This window comes from Rhea pennata, chromosome 1, assembly GCF_028389875.1.
Source record: "Rhea pennata isolate bPtePen1 chromosome 1, bPtePen1.pri, whole genome shotgun sequence".
NCBI classification, from domain to species: Eukaryota; Metazoa; Chordata; class Aves; order Rheiformes; family Rheidae; genus Rhea; species Rhea pennata.
The window spans coordinates 215112612-215126604 of record NC_084663.1 but is presented as its reverse complement, the minus strand read 5'-3'; the positions used below and the strand labels follow the sequence as shown (position 1 = coordinate 215126604).

Below are 13993 nucleotides of genomic sequence, written 5' to 3'. Positions count from 1 at the left end.
GAGGATATAATGCCTGTGTACTAAAAACATAAGATATCCTGTTAAACTGTCTTTATATCACAAGCAGTCTATTGCTTGTAAGCTTATGCAATCAGTAGGGAAACTCCTACCTGAGGCATGTGCTGACATGCAGCTTCCCAGCAGCCTGGGCAGACGGAGCAGCCTCAGTCGGTGAGTGAGCCTGGAAAGAGCAAGGAAACCTGGGCAGTTTATGGGATGAAGAGAAGATGTCAAATGTGAGTCTCCCCGCATTTTGGTAATGAATATTAGTATCGAGAATAATGTTCCTAAAATTGTCATTTCTGGAGGGAAAATTACCATTTTAGAAGTATCAGTTGCTTGTAGAACATTATTGAAGTTCCAAACATGATATCCAAAAGGGCTGCAGACAGGTTAAAACCCATTCTGATCGAGGTACTGCTAATAACAGCTGATGATACTAAATCCAGTATTTCACAGGTGCTGCTAAGCTAGGATAAGATACTTCTCCCAAGTTGGATGTTTCAAGCTGGTTTGTTTCAGTTTCTAATCCTCGTGTCCTAGCACATTACTGCAGTGTTTGTAAGTATGTTCTGTGGGAGATAATTGCATTAGGCTACTTAACAAGATTTATTTATTTGTTTAATTAGTACAAATCTTACTGTTAGAGCTTGGTTTTACTTGCAACCTGAATTTTGGACTTAAATTCCTGGCGGAATCCTGTTTATTAACATAAAGATTAATAATGGTTTGTTTTGTTTTTGTTTTCTTTTTTCTCATAGTTTTCTGTAAGCTATCAGTTGTAGAAGGCACGTAGATACAACCATAGTGTAGTTGGAGGAGGATGAAGGACCGTTGTAAGGATATCACGAGAGCTGCTTGTGAGCTAAATTTAGAAGTATTGGCTTGCAGACTTTATACAGCCAGACTGGCTTGGCTCTTGCAGACTGGCTGTGTTCTTGGGCAAACAGAAACACAACTCCCCAGTTTTATATGCAAAGATTGTCCTAGATGCCAATATTAACACTCTTGCTTAAGGTAAACATAGAATGCCTCCAAAACAGAGGATATCTTTTCAATTAGAGAGGCTTTTTCCTTAAATATTTTTTTTCCTCCTTTGTAATACTGCTGCTCTTCAGGACAGCCTCCTGGTTTTCTGTGTTGATTCTTATCCAAGGTCATGCTTGTCCCTCCAGCTACCCGTTCCATTGATTTGGCTGAAGTTCTTAAACACTTTGGTATGTTGTTGCATATGTTTCGTGACTTCAAGATTGGCAATTTAGTGTAATTTTATAAGTTAGACAAAAAGCGAAGATTTCCATATGGATTTCCTTCATATGCACAAGGTGGAAGGGATAAAAGAGTTTGGTGTGTTTCAGATAGCAAAAAGAAAAAGATCATCCCTATGGTAAAAGTTGATGGGAAATCTTTTTTTGGATATGTAACAAAGGACTCTTAAAGTTCAGAAAAATTGTTCAACACTCATGAATCGTACAGCAGACTATTTACCATGTCTGAGTCAGTGGCGATAGTCTGTATTACTCAGACAGTATATTGTAGTTATTGCTTCAGATTATTAATAGATGAGGAATTTAAAGCTATATCTTAAAATATAACCAAACTAGAAGTAAATTGGGTCTTGAGAACATTTGTTAAATATGCATGTTCAGCCAAGCAATGTGTTTTTTTTTTTCCTGGTTTTAGCTTTTCTCTCTCTACTCCTCCCTTCTTTGTCTCTGTGGGTTTGGATTCAGTTGGATTTGGGCTCCTTCCTAGTCTGAAAATTGTGGTGCACTTTTTGTGTAGTGCATTGTGTCCATGTTTTTTCCCCCCTTGCAACATTGAAGAAAAATATTAGGTATTTTTGGAAAAAAAAGGAATTGTCACAATGTCACCCGCTCTCTGTATGTGCTGTATTGCAGGACGAGTACACCAGCTCCCGTAAATGCCTTGCAGCTTTATTTCCTTCAGTGCTAGAAAGCCCTGTGGCCTGTAGCACTGCTATTCTAGGAGAAAAGTGGGAAATTGCAGTGGCGTGGGAGAAGATACGAGGGACAAGAACAGGGCAGCTTCTTAAAACGTCTGAGATACCTACACTCAAATGGAGCCAGTGTGAGGAATAAACAGGAAGTATTTGAAGTCTTAGTACTTAGCCATAACTATGATTAATCAGCATGACCTGCAGTTGTCAGTCAAGGGTCAGGCTTATTAGAAGAGGTAACTTATTCACAAAGGTTGGGGTGGAGGAAGGAGGGAGGAGCTGTTACATGTACCTATATACGCGCACCGTTCGTGGCTTTACGTGTGAGACTGAAGTTCAGGAGGAGATGAGAGGCAGGCTGGGTGCACTGGGTGCATGGCTGGGTGATGAGCGCGGTGGGAATTGGATGACGTTATCCTGGGTATATACATTTGGGTGATGTTACCTGAAGCGTCTAGAGTGGATCAGGAAGAGGAGGTGGAAAGGAGGAGAAAGGGGGTTTTGTTGTCTTGGAGTAGCCAGGAAGCCTGCAGAAAAGAGGTGCTGGCAGTAATGGGCATTTTGATTCCCTAAGTAACGAGGGGCAAAATAATGCAGCCGGACAGGGGAATGTATTGGCGATAATTCTGTGTTTTGGGAAGAAGAGTGTGCTAGGAAAGAAGGGTCTGGCTGGCAGTTGACATTAGCTGGTTGAAAGTCATCACTAAGCAACAGACTGTGCTTTCTCAAGGAGAGAAAGGAAAGTATTTACACATTTCTGAAACCTGCTTTTCTTTCTACTGGACTCCCACATCTCAAGAGTTGGTAGGGGATCTCATGGGAAGATAAGTGATAAAGGAATATATGAGGACTGGCAGTTAATAAAGTTGAAAAGGCAAAGCATTCAGTACAGAGAAAAGATGGGAAATGCAGCTGGATCCTACTGGGGTTATACTGGGATTTCTGTGGGATTTCTTCTTCAGCCTCCCACTTTGTAAAATGCAGCATATGCACACAAAATAATGTTGCATCTTAGCCCTTCTGAATTGCCACTAGCCAGGGTCATGAAAAGCAACATGGAGAAGTCTAAGGATATATTAAAATTAGAGAAAACAAAAAAAAAATACAAGGCAAGTATCACTAATGAGAGTGATAGGCTTTCATATAGCTTGCAGGTTTTAAAATGGGCATTGCTTTAACTCTTAGAAATTTTCAATTTGATGATACTGTCTACATGACAAGTTCTGTGTACTGTTACAGTCTGTTTGAAGACTGAAATTGAAGTGTCTTAGCTTACATGAAATTATTATGTATGTGCTTTCTATTTCTGTACATTTTTATTTGTAGTATAATTTCCTAAGTAGATGATAGCTTTTGTCTCTGCATTTTAGAGAACAGTGTGGCAGAGGAGTCTTTGTCAAACGTTGGACTTAACGGTGCTATTTTGTAAAGAAGATAATATCCATGGCATTTGTATAGAGTGTGCAAACATGAAAGCATTGTAAAGACAAACCGATCCTCACATATTGCTGCTGAGGCAGGCAATGACTCCAGTCTAGAGCAGAGAAATGGAGACACAAAATTAAATGATGTGTCCAGAATCTTTTGGAGAATAATTGTTGGCAACCAGATGTAGAACATAACACATTTCAAATATGCCATCTCTTTTGTCATTATTTCCAGATGAGAGAAGAAAAACTACAAGAAGAAAAAGCTTCTGATGATCTGATTCACAAGCTAATTCTAGATGATATGGAAGGAGGAAAAAGAAAAATGGAAGAACAGCAGAAAAAAGATGAATCTCTGGTGCTGAAAGTGAACCAAGAGTGTGTAAGTAAGCTTGTATTTCTCCTTAACATCTACTTACAGGCACAGACACAAGTGAAATACTGCTAAAGTTCAGTAGTGGAACAAGAACTACCTTTTCTAAGACCTTGATTCCTTGAATATCTCCTGTTCTTGCCCATTTGAAACCGGGAGCTTTCCTCCATTGACAAAGGGAGCTTTCTGGGATTATTTGATTGACTTCCCTTAGAATATATGAGCTATCAGGTTATAAAGATCCATGCTAATGAGAACTGTCTTCTAAGAAAGTTTGTTGTGACTACAGATGCTCTTCTAGAAGTTTGTGTCCCCTCTGAGTCCTATTCAACTAGATTCCATAGGAACTAGAGAGTTGCAGAGACATCTAAGGTGTAAGTAAACAACCATGGGCAGCAGCTTCACCAGCTTTCTTATACTGACTGTCTCCGCTTGTCAGTCCGTTCCTGAACAGCCGCAGTACACGAGGTAGCATCTGATTTGAGTGGAAATGACAAACAAGCACCATGAATGTATGTCTGGGTGGACAGCTCAGGTCAGAGCTGTCCCGCATGACCAGGCCCTGAGAAGCTCCAGAGGGGAAATACAGTAGAGTGAGGGATGCTGGATTTACCCTCCATGCTCTGGGGTGACTGAAACCCACTTTACTGATGACTGAAGAAGCTGCAGCTCTTCCAAACGTATCAGTAGCATTTGCAGAAGTAACTGCTCTGCCGTGTGTATTCTTGTTCCTCAGGCGCACATGCATTTCTGTGAGTGTATCTCCATGAGTCTTCTACAGTGCAGTTATATGATGTTATAGTCAAACAGATTCTTCATGCTGAGTTTCACCTCCTTATCATTTCAGTTGTGAGACTTCACAGGAAATGCTCTTAAAAATTAATGGCTGATAGAGGATTATCTGGGCACTGAATTATGTCCTGTAGGACCTTTGTTGTAGGATATTCTCTAGTTTCCTGCCCATCCAGTATTTGATCATTAAATTCGCTTTCTTCATTGAATCGCAGCTACACATATGAGCTGTGTGTTTGTTTTTTCATTATTTATGAATTTTGGGCCAGCTTATGAGTTGTTTCAGCTTCAGTGAAGAGAACTTCATGGCCATATTACCTGCCGGCAGATCATGTTCTCATTTTATGTCCTCCAGATGTAATCACTACAGGGGCTTTTGGAAACTTGCATGTTTTTTGCAAGAAAGAGCTTTATTTTCCAAGTGATTCTTTTTGTTGTACGTGTCAGCTAACTCTTCCTTGATTGACTTCAGTTTCCTGAACGTCTCTCGGATTCAGAGAATGAAGAACCATTCCAGGGCAAACAAACGCATCGGTCAGCTTTTGTTTCCAAGACCAGTGCCTACTCCTTTGCTTTCCTTTCAGGGTAAGAAGCTAAACCTTAATTGAAGCTGATTAATATCTATTCCAGATGTAAATATGATGTTCTTTTTACTGCTCTAAACATTTCTGAGATGCTTTAAATTTAGTTAAAATGGTCATTCCCATCCACAATAAGTAATAACTTTTCTGGAATTTCAGAGTATACAAATTTGTAGAAGATAGCGTCTGTCTGATTGCCTCCTACCTGTTACAAAATCCCAGATGTTAATGCATTTAGTGTTCATCCCATGGAGCAGAAAAATCATTGAATGTGTATTTAAATTACAAAATCATTAAAGTACATCAGTCGCTATGACGAACTCAGGAGTGCTGGATTCTTTTCCAGCACAGATGCTAAGAGATAGCACCCACCACGAACAGTTTTATCAGTTAAAGCTGTTGCATGATGCAGTGTAAATGGATGAGTAACTGAGCACGACTGCAGATGAGAAGCACAGGGATTTCCACAGTGTTGTCGTTTGCTCTCACCTAAACTAGTTATAAGCCATAGGTAGGTGCCAGTGTGGTTCGAGCGGAGCCTTTGAATGTAGACCAGGGCTCTGGAGCAGACCCAAAGATGACTCTGGGGTGCCTTTGTCCAATTCTGTGGTCCAGAATATATACCTCAGTTGCTATTTAAATTTCCTTGACCTGAAGTTTTCCCTGGCTAAAAGCCTGGGCAGAGAGGTACCTCGCTTCAACTCAGCACTGCGGTGTGACCCAGAAGCTAAGCAGAGCAGCACGCAGGTCTCTGCTGGGCTCATGCTTTGCTTCGAGTCCACCTCACACTGAGAACGTTCTAGGTTGTTGGCTTCACTTTCAGTAGTCAACCTGGACCGACTCACAGCGTAGCCATGTGAACCACACTACAGCTACAAGGAAGGCAGTGGGAACGTGGGTGAAGAGAGGGCTTCCCTTGGCAACAGCCCATACTCAACTGATCGTGAAACCGATGGCTTGAGAGAGGGCTTGAGGCCCTGGCACGCAGATGAGCAGCAGCTGACTTGCTCCCATCAGCCAGCACAGGGAGATCAGGCACTGGCCAATGGATTCGGGGATCCACTCAAAGAACGGGACACCTCAGAGTTAGTCCCTGCGACTGCAGACTTTTGGATCTCTAAGTCTGGTCCTCCGACACAATCTGTTTCCCAAATCCCTTGACCCCGAGGGTGTAGGAGGAATCTCTTACAGCAGGGCCCTGCCAAGGCAGATGCCTCCCTCGCAGGCAGCGCAGGTAGCTGGTGCATGTTGCCAGGACAGTTGAGCTTGCTGTTCCTAAGATAATACGCAATCTCGTGTTTTCACACAACTGCTTTTCAGGAACCTAACCTCTAAGGTGGAAAGGAGTCGGAGTTGCAATGACACCATTCAAGAGAGATCGAAGAGCAGGCAGAGATCAGCCCCAGCCAACAAAACAAAGGTACTGTCTGTTTCTGAAAATGTATAGCATGGTAGGGAAAGGTTTTTACGTATAAAAGTTCTTATCTGAGGTTATACAGTGCCAGTAATCTGGAAATACAAAATACTAGCTTTGTGGTGTTATTAGTGCTGTGTTAACGCCGTGGGGCCAGTCATTTCCTCACAATTTACAGCAGAAACCTGCTAGGTTAGAAATTACTGAGCTGAAAAGTAGGCAATTTACAGAATTGTTTGTTAGCGCTGTAGGATAATTGGAATTTGGAAGGGTACTCTTCATTCTTCTGTAATTCATTTTCTTTTCAAGGCTCAGTCATCAGCTGATTAAAGAAAAATCTTTTCGAAGTTTAGAAAAACTTCTGTTTTCCTCCCCCCCCCTCCACTTTCTCTCTGTTTTTTTTCAAAACTGGTTAAACAGATAAAAACTCATGCTTTTCTGGTCTTAGCAAACTTTCTTTTGCTCTTCACTGAGCTCTCGGTTGCAGGAAGAGCTGGCCTGCTCTTGCTTCCCCTCAAATCCAGTAGGCCAAATGAATTAACAGTATTCATTAGAGAGAGCAACAGGCCTGACTTTTCAGTTCACCACTGGCTTCAAAATGAGTTGTGATTATGAAGCACCACTGAAAATCTGACCCAGAATATTTTGGGGCAGATCTTCCAGCAGTAATTGCTGGGCACATTCCACTCATTTGGAGGTGACCTTTGCAAACGTCTTTCTTTGCACTGTATCTGGCAGCACCATTGGGCCGCTTGCCAGCAGGAGCAAATTTTATGCGCTCATTCTCTCTCTGCCTCTAGCTCTTTCACTAATCTCTGTCTCCTGGGCCATTTTCTGCCTCTTTTCTAACGTGCCTCTCTGGCCTGTGGGATCCTGGTGGCTGGCAGCAGCAGCTTTCCCAAGGGTGTTGAGTGCAGCCTGGCCTGGGCTGCCCAGCGTGGGTCCTCGCTCGGCAGGCAGTCCCAGCGGATTCAGGCAGTGCAGCTTAGCCAGGGCCACCGGGTCCTGGGTGTCACCTGCAGGTGCCACATCAAAAGACCCAGCCCACGCAAGGTAGGAGATGTGGGGACACAGCATGCTTCAAAGGCAGGGCTTGACCATGAGACCCTTGGACCCACTAGCTCTTCTCCCGTCTTCCCTCTGCCTTCCCTGGAGCCTTCCTGCATGCAGCGGGGCCCCCCGCCGTCACTCTCTGGGCCCCTGTGCCAGACCTTGCTCCCTTCAGCCACTTTATACCACCTGGGAGACCTCACCTTTGCCTCAAATGCTCAAAGGGATGTTTCCATTTTCCATTCCATTTTCCTGTCCAGCCTTCAATCCTCAATAAATCATGAAAGCTTTCACTTCTCCCAGACTTGACAGCTCTGAGGCTTGCTAGGATATTCCACCTCCTAGTGCTGACACCTCTCCTTTTTTTGGTTTCTCTTTCGTCACAGATGGGGACGGTTCAATTCTAGAGATCCTTTAAGTAACAAAAGCCTCTTGAATCCTTTGAAAGGCAGTTTGATTTGGAGATTTTGCTTGGAAAATGGTAAAATCCCTGTTGAGCATACTAAACTGACCCCAGTGATCGCCAAGCTAGATATCTCTGAGATCACAGGCATGGATCATCATTAAATAGTGTTTTTAGCAGCTTAGTCCAGTCCCTATCTCAGCTGATAGGAATGGGATCAAGTTCAAAGCAAGGGAGTTACGACTAACCTGCCCTCTCAGGACTCTTTTTATTTATTTATTTATTTTAAGCAGATGGTTTGTGGACCTGGTCAATTAAGAACTGCACTAAGAGGGTGTTCCACAAACTTGGTTTGACCCCAAAAAAAAAGCTTGTGGAAACAACTGTGCGTTGGTGAGCAGAGAAAGGCTCTCACTGTCTCAGACTAGCTGCCAGATAAAATCATTTTATTTTAGAGAGACATAATGCCATTTGCATTTATGCATGTGCAGCTTTTACTTCTGCCTTATTTCTGGTTACATTCGTCTACATTCCAAAATGTAACAGCGTTAGGGGATGGCTTTGAAGATGACGAGAAACGCTGCTCTTACAGGCTACCGGCTGTCTCCGTTTGCAGCCTGGTGGCTGTGGTGTGTTCTGGCAGTGCTCGCAGAGGTCGTTCCACTGATCTCTTCTGTCACATAAACGTCTTTTCTCATGACGTTTTGTACTGAACGTCCACTGAATATGTTAAATCAGCACCAAGTCTCTATTCTTTTTCTCCTACGGCTTGGTAGGTAGCAGCAAATCCTTTGGAAATAATTTCCCTTGAAGAGCACGGCTTGGTATTGTGCATCTTCCTTCAGCCAGGCTAGCACAGTGGTGATCATCCCCACATTTTCTTGCATTGCTTCAAGCTTTTTGCTGTTGGAAGGTTGCCACTTGCCCTACCCCGATGGCAGACACGACCACAGGGCCTAAGGCAGAGACTGGACTTTGTGCTCATTATTAAAGTGGTGGGATGAGAACGTTGCTTCCTTAAGAGGAAGAAGGTGGCTGGGGCTGCTGGTGTGACAGACGTTATGGTCTGAGAAACAGGTACAATTGCCTGGAAGGCTAAAAGCCATTGATACCCATAATTGTTTGGGAGCTGTCGAATTTCCTGTTCTCTTGCATAACTTGACTCTATTCTTCTGGTCCATCTTCCCACAATGACAACCGTTCTGAGCCATGATGCCTTGTCTTTCAGGTTCCACCCGTGACCAGCGCGTCGACTCCTCTGGTTGGAGTTCTGTCATCTACCCAAAACAATCGTTGCCTCTCCGCCCCAGATCTGACAGCAGAGAAGCGCCTCGTTCTCAACCCGGTTTCATCCTTCTCGGCCCTGCACAAGCCAGAGCGATCCATCAGCCCCGAGAGCAATGACAGCATCTCAGAAGAGCTCAATCACTTTAAGCCGATTGTCTGCTCCCCATGTACTCCTCCAAAGAGGCTTCCTGATGGCAGAGTCCTGAGCCCTCTCATTATAAAGTCCACTCCGAGAAACCTCAACCGAAGCCTGCAGAAGCCAACCACCTATGAAGCCAGTCCTAGAATACTGAAAAAATGGGAGCAAATATTTCAGGAGCGCCAGATCAAAAAGACTCTCTCTAAAGCAACTCTTACGTCCTTGGCTTCAGAGCCTGGGGAAGATGTTATAGTTCCTGACATCACCAACTCCAGTAGTTGCAATAAAGAGCAACCACAAATACAGGACGATCACATTCCACCTGACACAACAGGAGACCCTCGCCCAGAGCCAGATTACCTTCCTTCTATCAGTGAAGTGAAGCCAGGAAGAGGGGGTGAGAAGAACAGAGATGCGCAGGCCTTAACAACAGACGATAGCTCTGCTGAACCAGATGCAAGGTCAAATGGAACCTCCTTAAACACACGCGTGTCAGAAGTTCCTGACATAAAAGTGAACGCATACATGGACAAATCCTGTCTTAGCATCGGCCCAAAAATGCTGAGCAGAAGAATAATTGGAGTCAATGCGTCACTGCCTGACAACAGCACGCTCGGAGTTCCTGTCAAGACATCAGGGAAAAAGCAGCTGAAATACCTGAACAACAGCGAATTGATCAACGTGCAGAACAGTACCTGCAATTCCGTTGAAAACATCATCGGCGAACAGCCCCCTTCGCTGAGACGGGGCCGAAAGAGACGCTGCAAAACAAAGCACTTGGAGCACAACGGTTCTGTTAAAAGACTGAGGCACACGGCGGGGGACATGGGCTTGCCTCCGGATGATCGCCTGGTGAGGGAGATGGAACAGAAGCTCCAGCAGGAGGAGGAAGACCGGAGACTGGCCTTACATCTGCAGCGAATTTTTGACAGTGAGAATAGGACAGTGGATAGGCGGAAAGTTAGAGTAGATCGGTATCTCCTGCGGTCAAAGAGCACTCTGGGTGCTAAGTAGCACTGATGGACGATGTTGCCTTTCTAGAGGACAATGAGATTTATCAGATTATCTTATAGGAAAACTATTTTTTGTCATATTTCCACCCACACAATTGTTTTTCTTTTTGGTGGTAAGACATTTGTAGGTCCAGTTCAGAGAGAAGCCAGAGTCCTTTCAGAATTTTTTAAAAAAAAAAGAAAAGAGAAAAAAAAATCCTCCGACCGCTCTGGTCCATCGGTCTGAAAGAAGCGTCAGTCCTCCCCGTGAATACACTGCAATGCATGTAAATGCAGTTGGTGGTGTTGGGGTTTCCCTAGCTGAGGCTGTTGTATTAGCAGTACATGAGGTGCTAGGTTCACTGTCTTGCCTTCTGTGATATTCCAAGAGAAATCAGACCTCTGCTCACAGAGAGGAAACCAGGCTGTTTCTGTCCGAGAAACAGTGTTTTCCTCTCTGTCTCATGTATCTTCCTTATACTGCAGCAAACTGTGGTGGTTGGACTGTTACTTAACATCAGCGTGTTTGAATGAGATGACTTGGCGTCAACTTAGAACAACAGGACTGTTTGTGAAGGAGGCTGTGATTCATATTTCTGCTGGGGGGTACCAAATACATCCTCCTATAGTACACGTACCTGAAGGTCTCTCACTGTCTGTACCAGCAGTACAGATTGTAGTTTGTGTCTTTATGCAGACAGCCAAAAGCAGTGAAGGAAGCTGTAAAATAAGGATTTTACTGAAAAGAATTAGGAGAACTTGTTCATTTATGTTAATGATACAGTGAAAAGTTTGGGTAAAGCAGCTGGAAGCCATTCTCCTGGGCTCTGTGACACCTTTCTGCATAACTTCTCCCAGTCCCTGTCTCTTACCGAGGCAAGCGTGGCTTTCATGTTCTTCCACTAACGCTTGAAATCTAGAAAGGGAGATGCTGGCCTGGTGATGTTAGGAAGGAGGTCGTCCGTGCTGACGTGTATCCTAGTTGAGATGATAGCTGAGAGCTCTCGACACACGTAAGGCGTGTTCAGCGGTGGCACTCGGAGGCATCCCGAGTTATCTGATGCATCATCATCCTTTCCCAGGCACTTCAGGAGCTTGCGGTGGAGTTGGGACAAGAGCCCGGCCCTCCCGGTCTGCGGGCACACGTACGCGAGACGCAAGCCTGCCCGGTGCGTGCTCCGAGTTAGCCATCTTCAGGCAGGAATTCGTAGTGCTAAGAAAGCTCGGGTGAGAATGTGTGAAGTGGGAGCGTGCCAGCTGGCCGGGTCGGAGCTCGCTAGGGTCCCAGCAGCGCGGAGCCTGGGCAGGGGGAGCCGGATCTGCCGGGGCCGAGGTTCCTGAGGTTGGCGGGAGCACGCGCCGTCCACCAGACGCGGCCGGCTGCGCCGCCGGCAGTCCGAATCCCTCCGGGTTCTTCGTGCCTTGATCGTGACACGCATCTTACCTAAATAACAGTAATGTTCCGGCTAGTTTGATGGTTTGAACTGAATAATTGTCCGCTTATTTCACGACAGCGTATGTTAATTGTTCTTCCTCGGACCAGTTTTGGAGAATAAAGACACCGTTAGGAGAATTAAATGCCCGATCCCATATCCAGCGTTGCTTCAGAGAGAACATAGTACTTTCTACCTGCTACCTCTCTTAACCATCCATTAGCAGGGAAAATAATTTCCTTGGTCACTGCTAGCCAGCCATTAAGCTGAAAAACCGCGCAGCTCAGCTTCGTCCCTGAATGCCGCCTCGCAGCGTGTGCGGTGGGGAGCCTCGGGCTCCGCAGGCATCTTCTTGGAGGGCGCCGGGCGCTGCCGCCGCCGCGCTGACCCGGGCGCCGGGGCGTTCCCAGGAGCGGCGCGCAGCGCGGCGCGGGGAAGGGAAGGGCAGGGCAGGGCGGCCGCCGCGTTGCACAGCGACCGAAGAGGGACCGGCGGGGCCCGGTTTCCTCCTGGATGCATCTGCTAGGAAACAAACTGAATTTCTCCTTCCGTCTTACATGGTTTAAAAAAAAAAAAAAAATGGGGAAGCAGTTTTGCAGTTTTCTTTCTCTCTTTTGGCATACTTGTGTAACTGCAAGGACCCTGGAGCTTTTTTCCTAATTGAACTGGATTGTTTTTTTAAAAGAAATCTTATATTTTAATGGATAAAATTTATATATTTTAAATACTATATTTCAACAGATTGACACTTTCATTCTGAGAAATCTTATAGCAATGATTCCATTATATATATGTATACATATATATATATATATATATATATATGTACACACACACACAAATATATATATATATATATATATATCTCCTTAACACACAAACCCCTCCGGCGGGGGCTCGCGGGGACGCCTGGCCGTGCCGCCGCGGAGGGGGGAGCGCTGCGCTCGTTAGGCGCAGCGGCCTCGTTAGGTGCTGACCGAGGGCGGTGCAGTGCCCTCGGCCCGAGCCGACCTGCGCTCGTCCGCACCAGCGCTGAACGGGAGGGAAGCGGAGTAATTAGAGCCTTGTAGTAATTAGTAATTAGAGCCTTGATTGGACCCAGAAAGGTGGCGGGGAGAGAAACAGCAGCGGTTTGAGTTCGCCCTTGGCGGCAGCAGCGCTAAAGAAAAAGCTCAGGCTGGAAACCCACAGCTTTTTACCCCAAACAGCCGGGTAAATTTTTTTGGTTTTTCCTAAGTTTTGAACTAAAGCTTGCACTCTCCACGGGCCTCTAGAGTTACTCTGCGGTTCAGAGGTCGCCTTCTGCCTGGCCCCTCGGCGGGGTTGGTCCCCGCAGCTGAGCCCGACTCCCCTGAGCAGGGTCCGTCTCCCTCGGCGGGCTCGTGCGGGCTCCCTCCGGGCTGGGGCTGCTGCGCGCTCGCTAAGCAACCGTACGGAAGGAAAACCAGCCTTAACGTGGGGTTTACGGGCTGAATGTACCCTTTTTTCGCTCTCTCAGAGCAGTTTTTGCAGTCGAGCATGCCATGCCAGTGTGGTCTTAAAATTTTTTTTTTTTTTGAAGAAAGATGACTAAATATTTAAATGTTTAGTTTTTTGCGTGTTAATTATTTCCTCTTTTTGACTGTGCGTCTCAGCAGAAGTGCAGGGGGCACTGCCTAAGCTGGAACTTGTCTCAAGCCAAAAAAAAAAAAGAAAAGAAAAAACGGAAAAGAGCTGCAGCGCGGCGCGCGCCGCTCGCCCTGTGCCGCTCCACGGACCGCGGCGCTGGCAGCGGCCCGCAAACGAGGCTGCGTCGCGAACGGTCTCCTGCAGCGGTGTTTAAGGAGGCCTGGTTGGGTTTTGGGGGATGGGGGGGGGGGGTTTTGGTTAGTTTTTTTTTTTTTAACGCGGAATTGCGGTCCTCCACCGCGCGTCCCTCGTCGGTAAGGCGCCGCGGCCCACGTGCGGTAGCAGCGTTCAGGAACCGCATCGGGGTCGGCTGGATCTTCCCTCCGGAGGTCGGATGCCCACAGGTTCTCGCGCAGGTTTCCAGCCTTCGAGGAGAACCGCTGGCTGGTTTCTCTGCGTCACCTGCTCCGTCCGGTCGGAAGGACGGAGGCAGCCGCCGTTTCCCGGCCGGGGCCGGAGCCGCCTTCCCAAGCG

At 46.0% G+C, this 13993-nt stretch overlaps 1 protein-coding gene across 1 annotated transcript in view; it reads left to right on the top strand.

The window, feature by feature from the left end:
* The window catches only part of RNF169 (ring finger protein 169), a 30040-nt gene extending 16358 nt beyond the window's left edge, over window positions 1-13682 (top strand). Inside the window, 4 exon segments of the mRNA XM_062578525.1 lie at window positions 3623-3769; window positions 5025-5137; window positions 6454-6553; window positions 9229-13682. Of these exon segments, the coding sequence (XP_062434509.1) occupies window positions 3623-3769; window positions 5025-5137; window positions 6454-6553; window positions 9229-10440 (1572 nt within the window). The 3' untranslated portion in view covers window positions 10441-13682.
* Window positions 13683-13993: the final 311 nt, after the last annotated feature.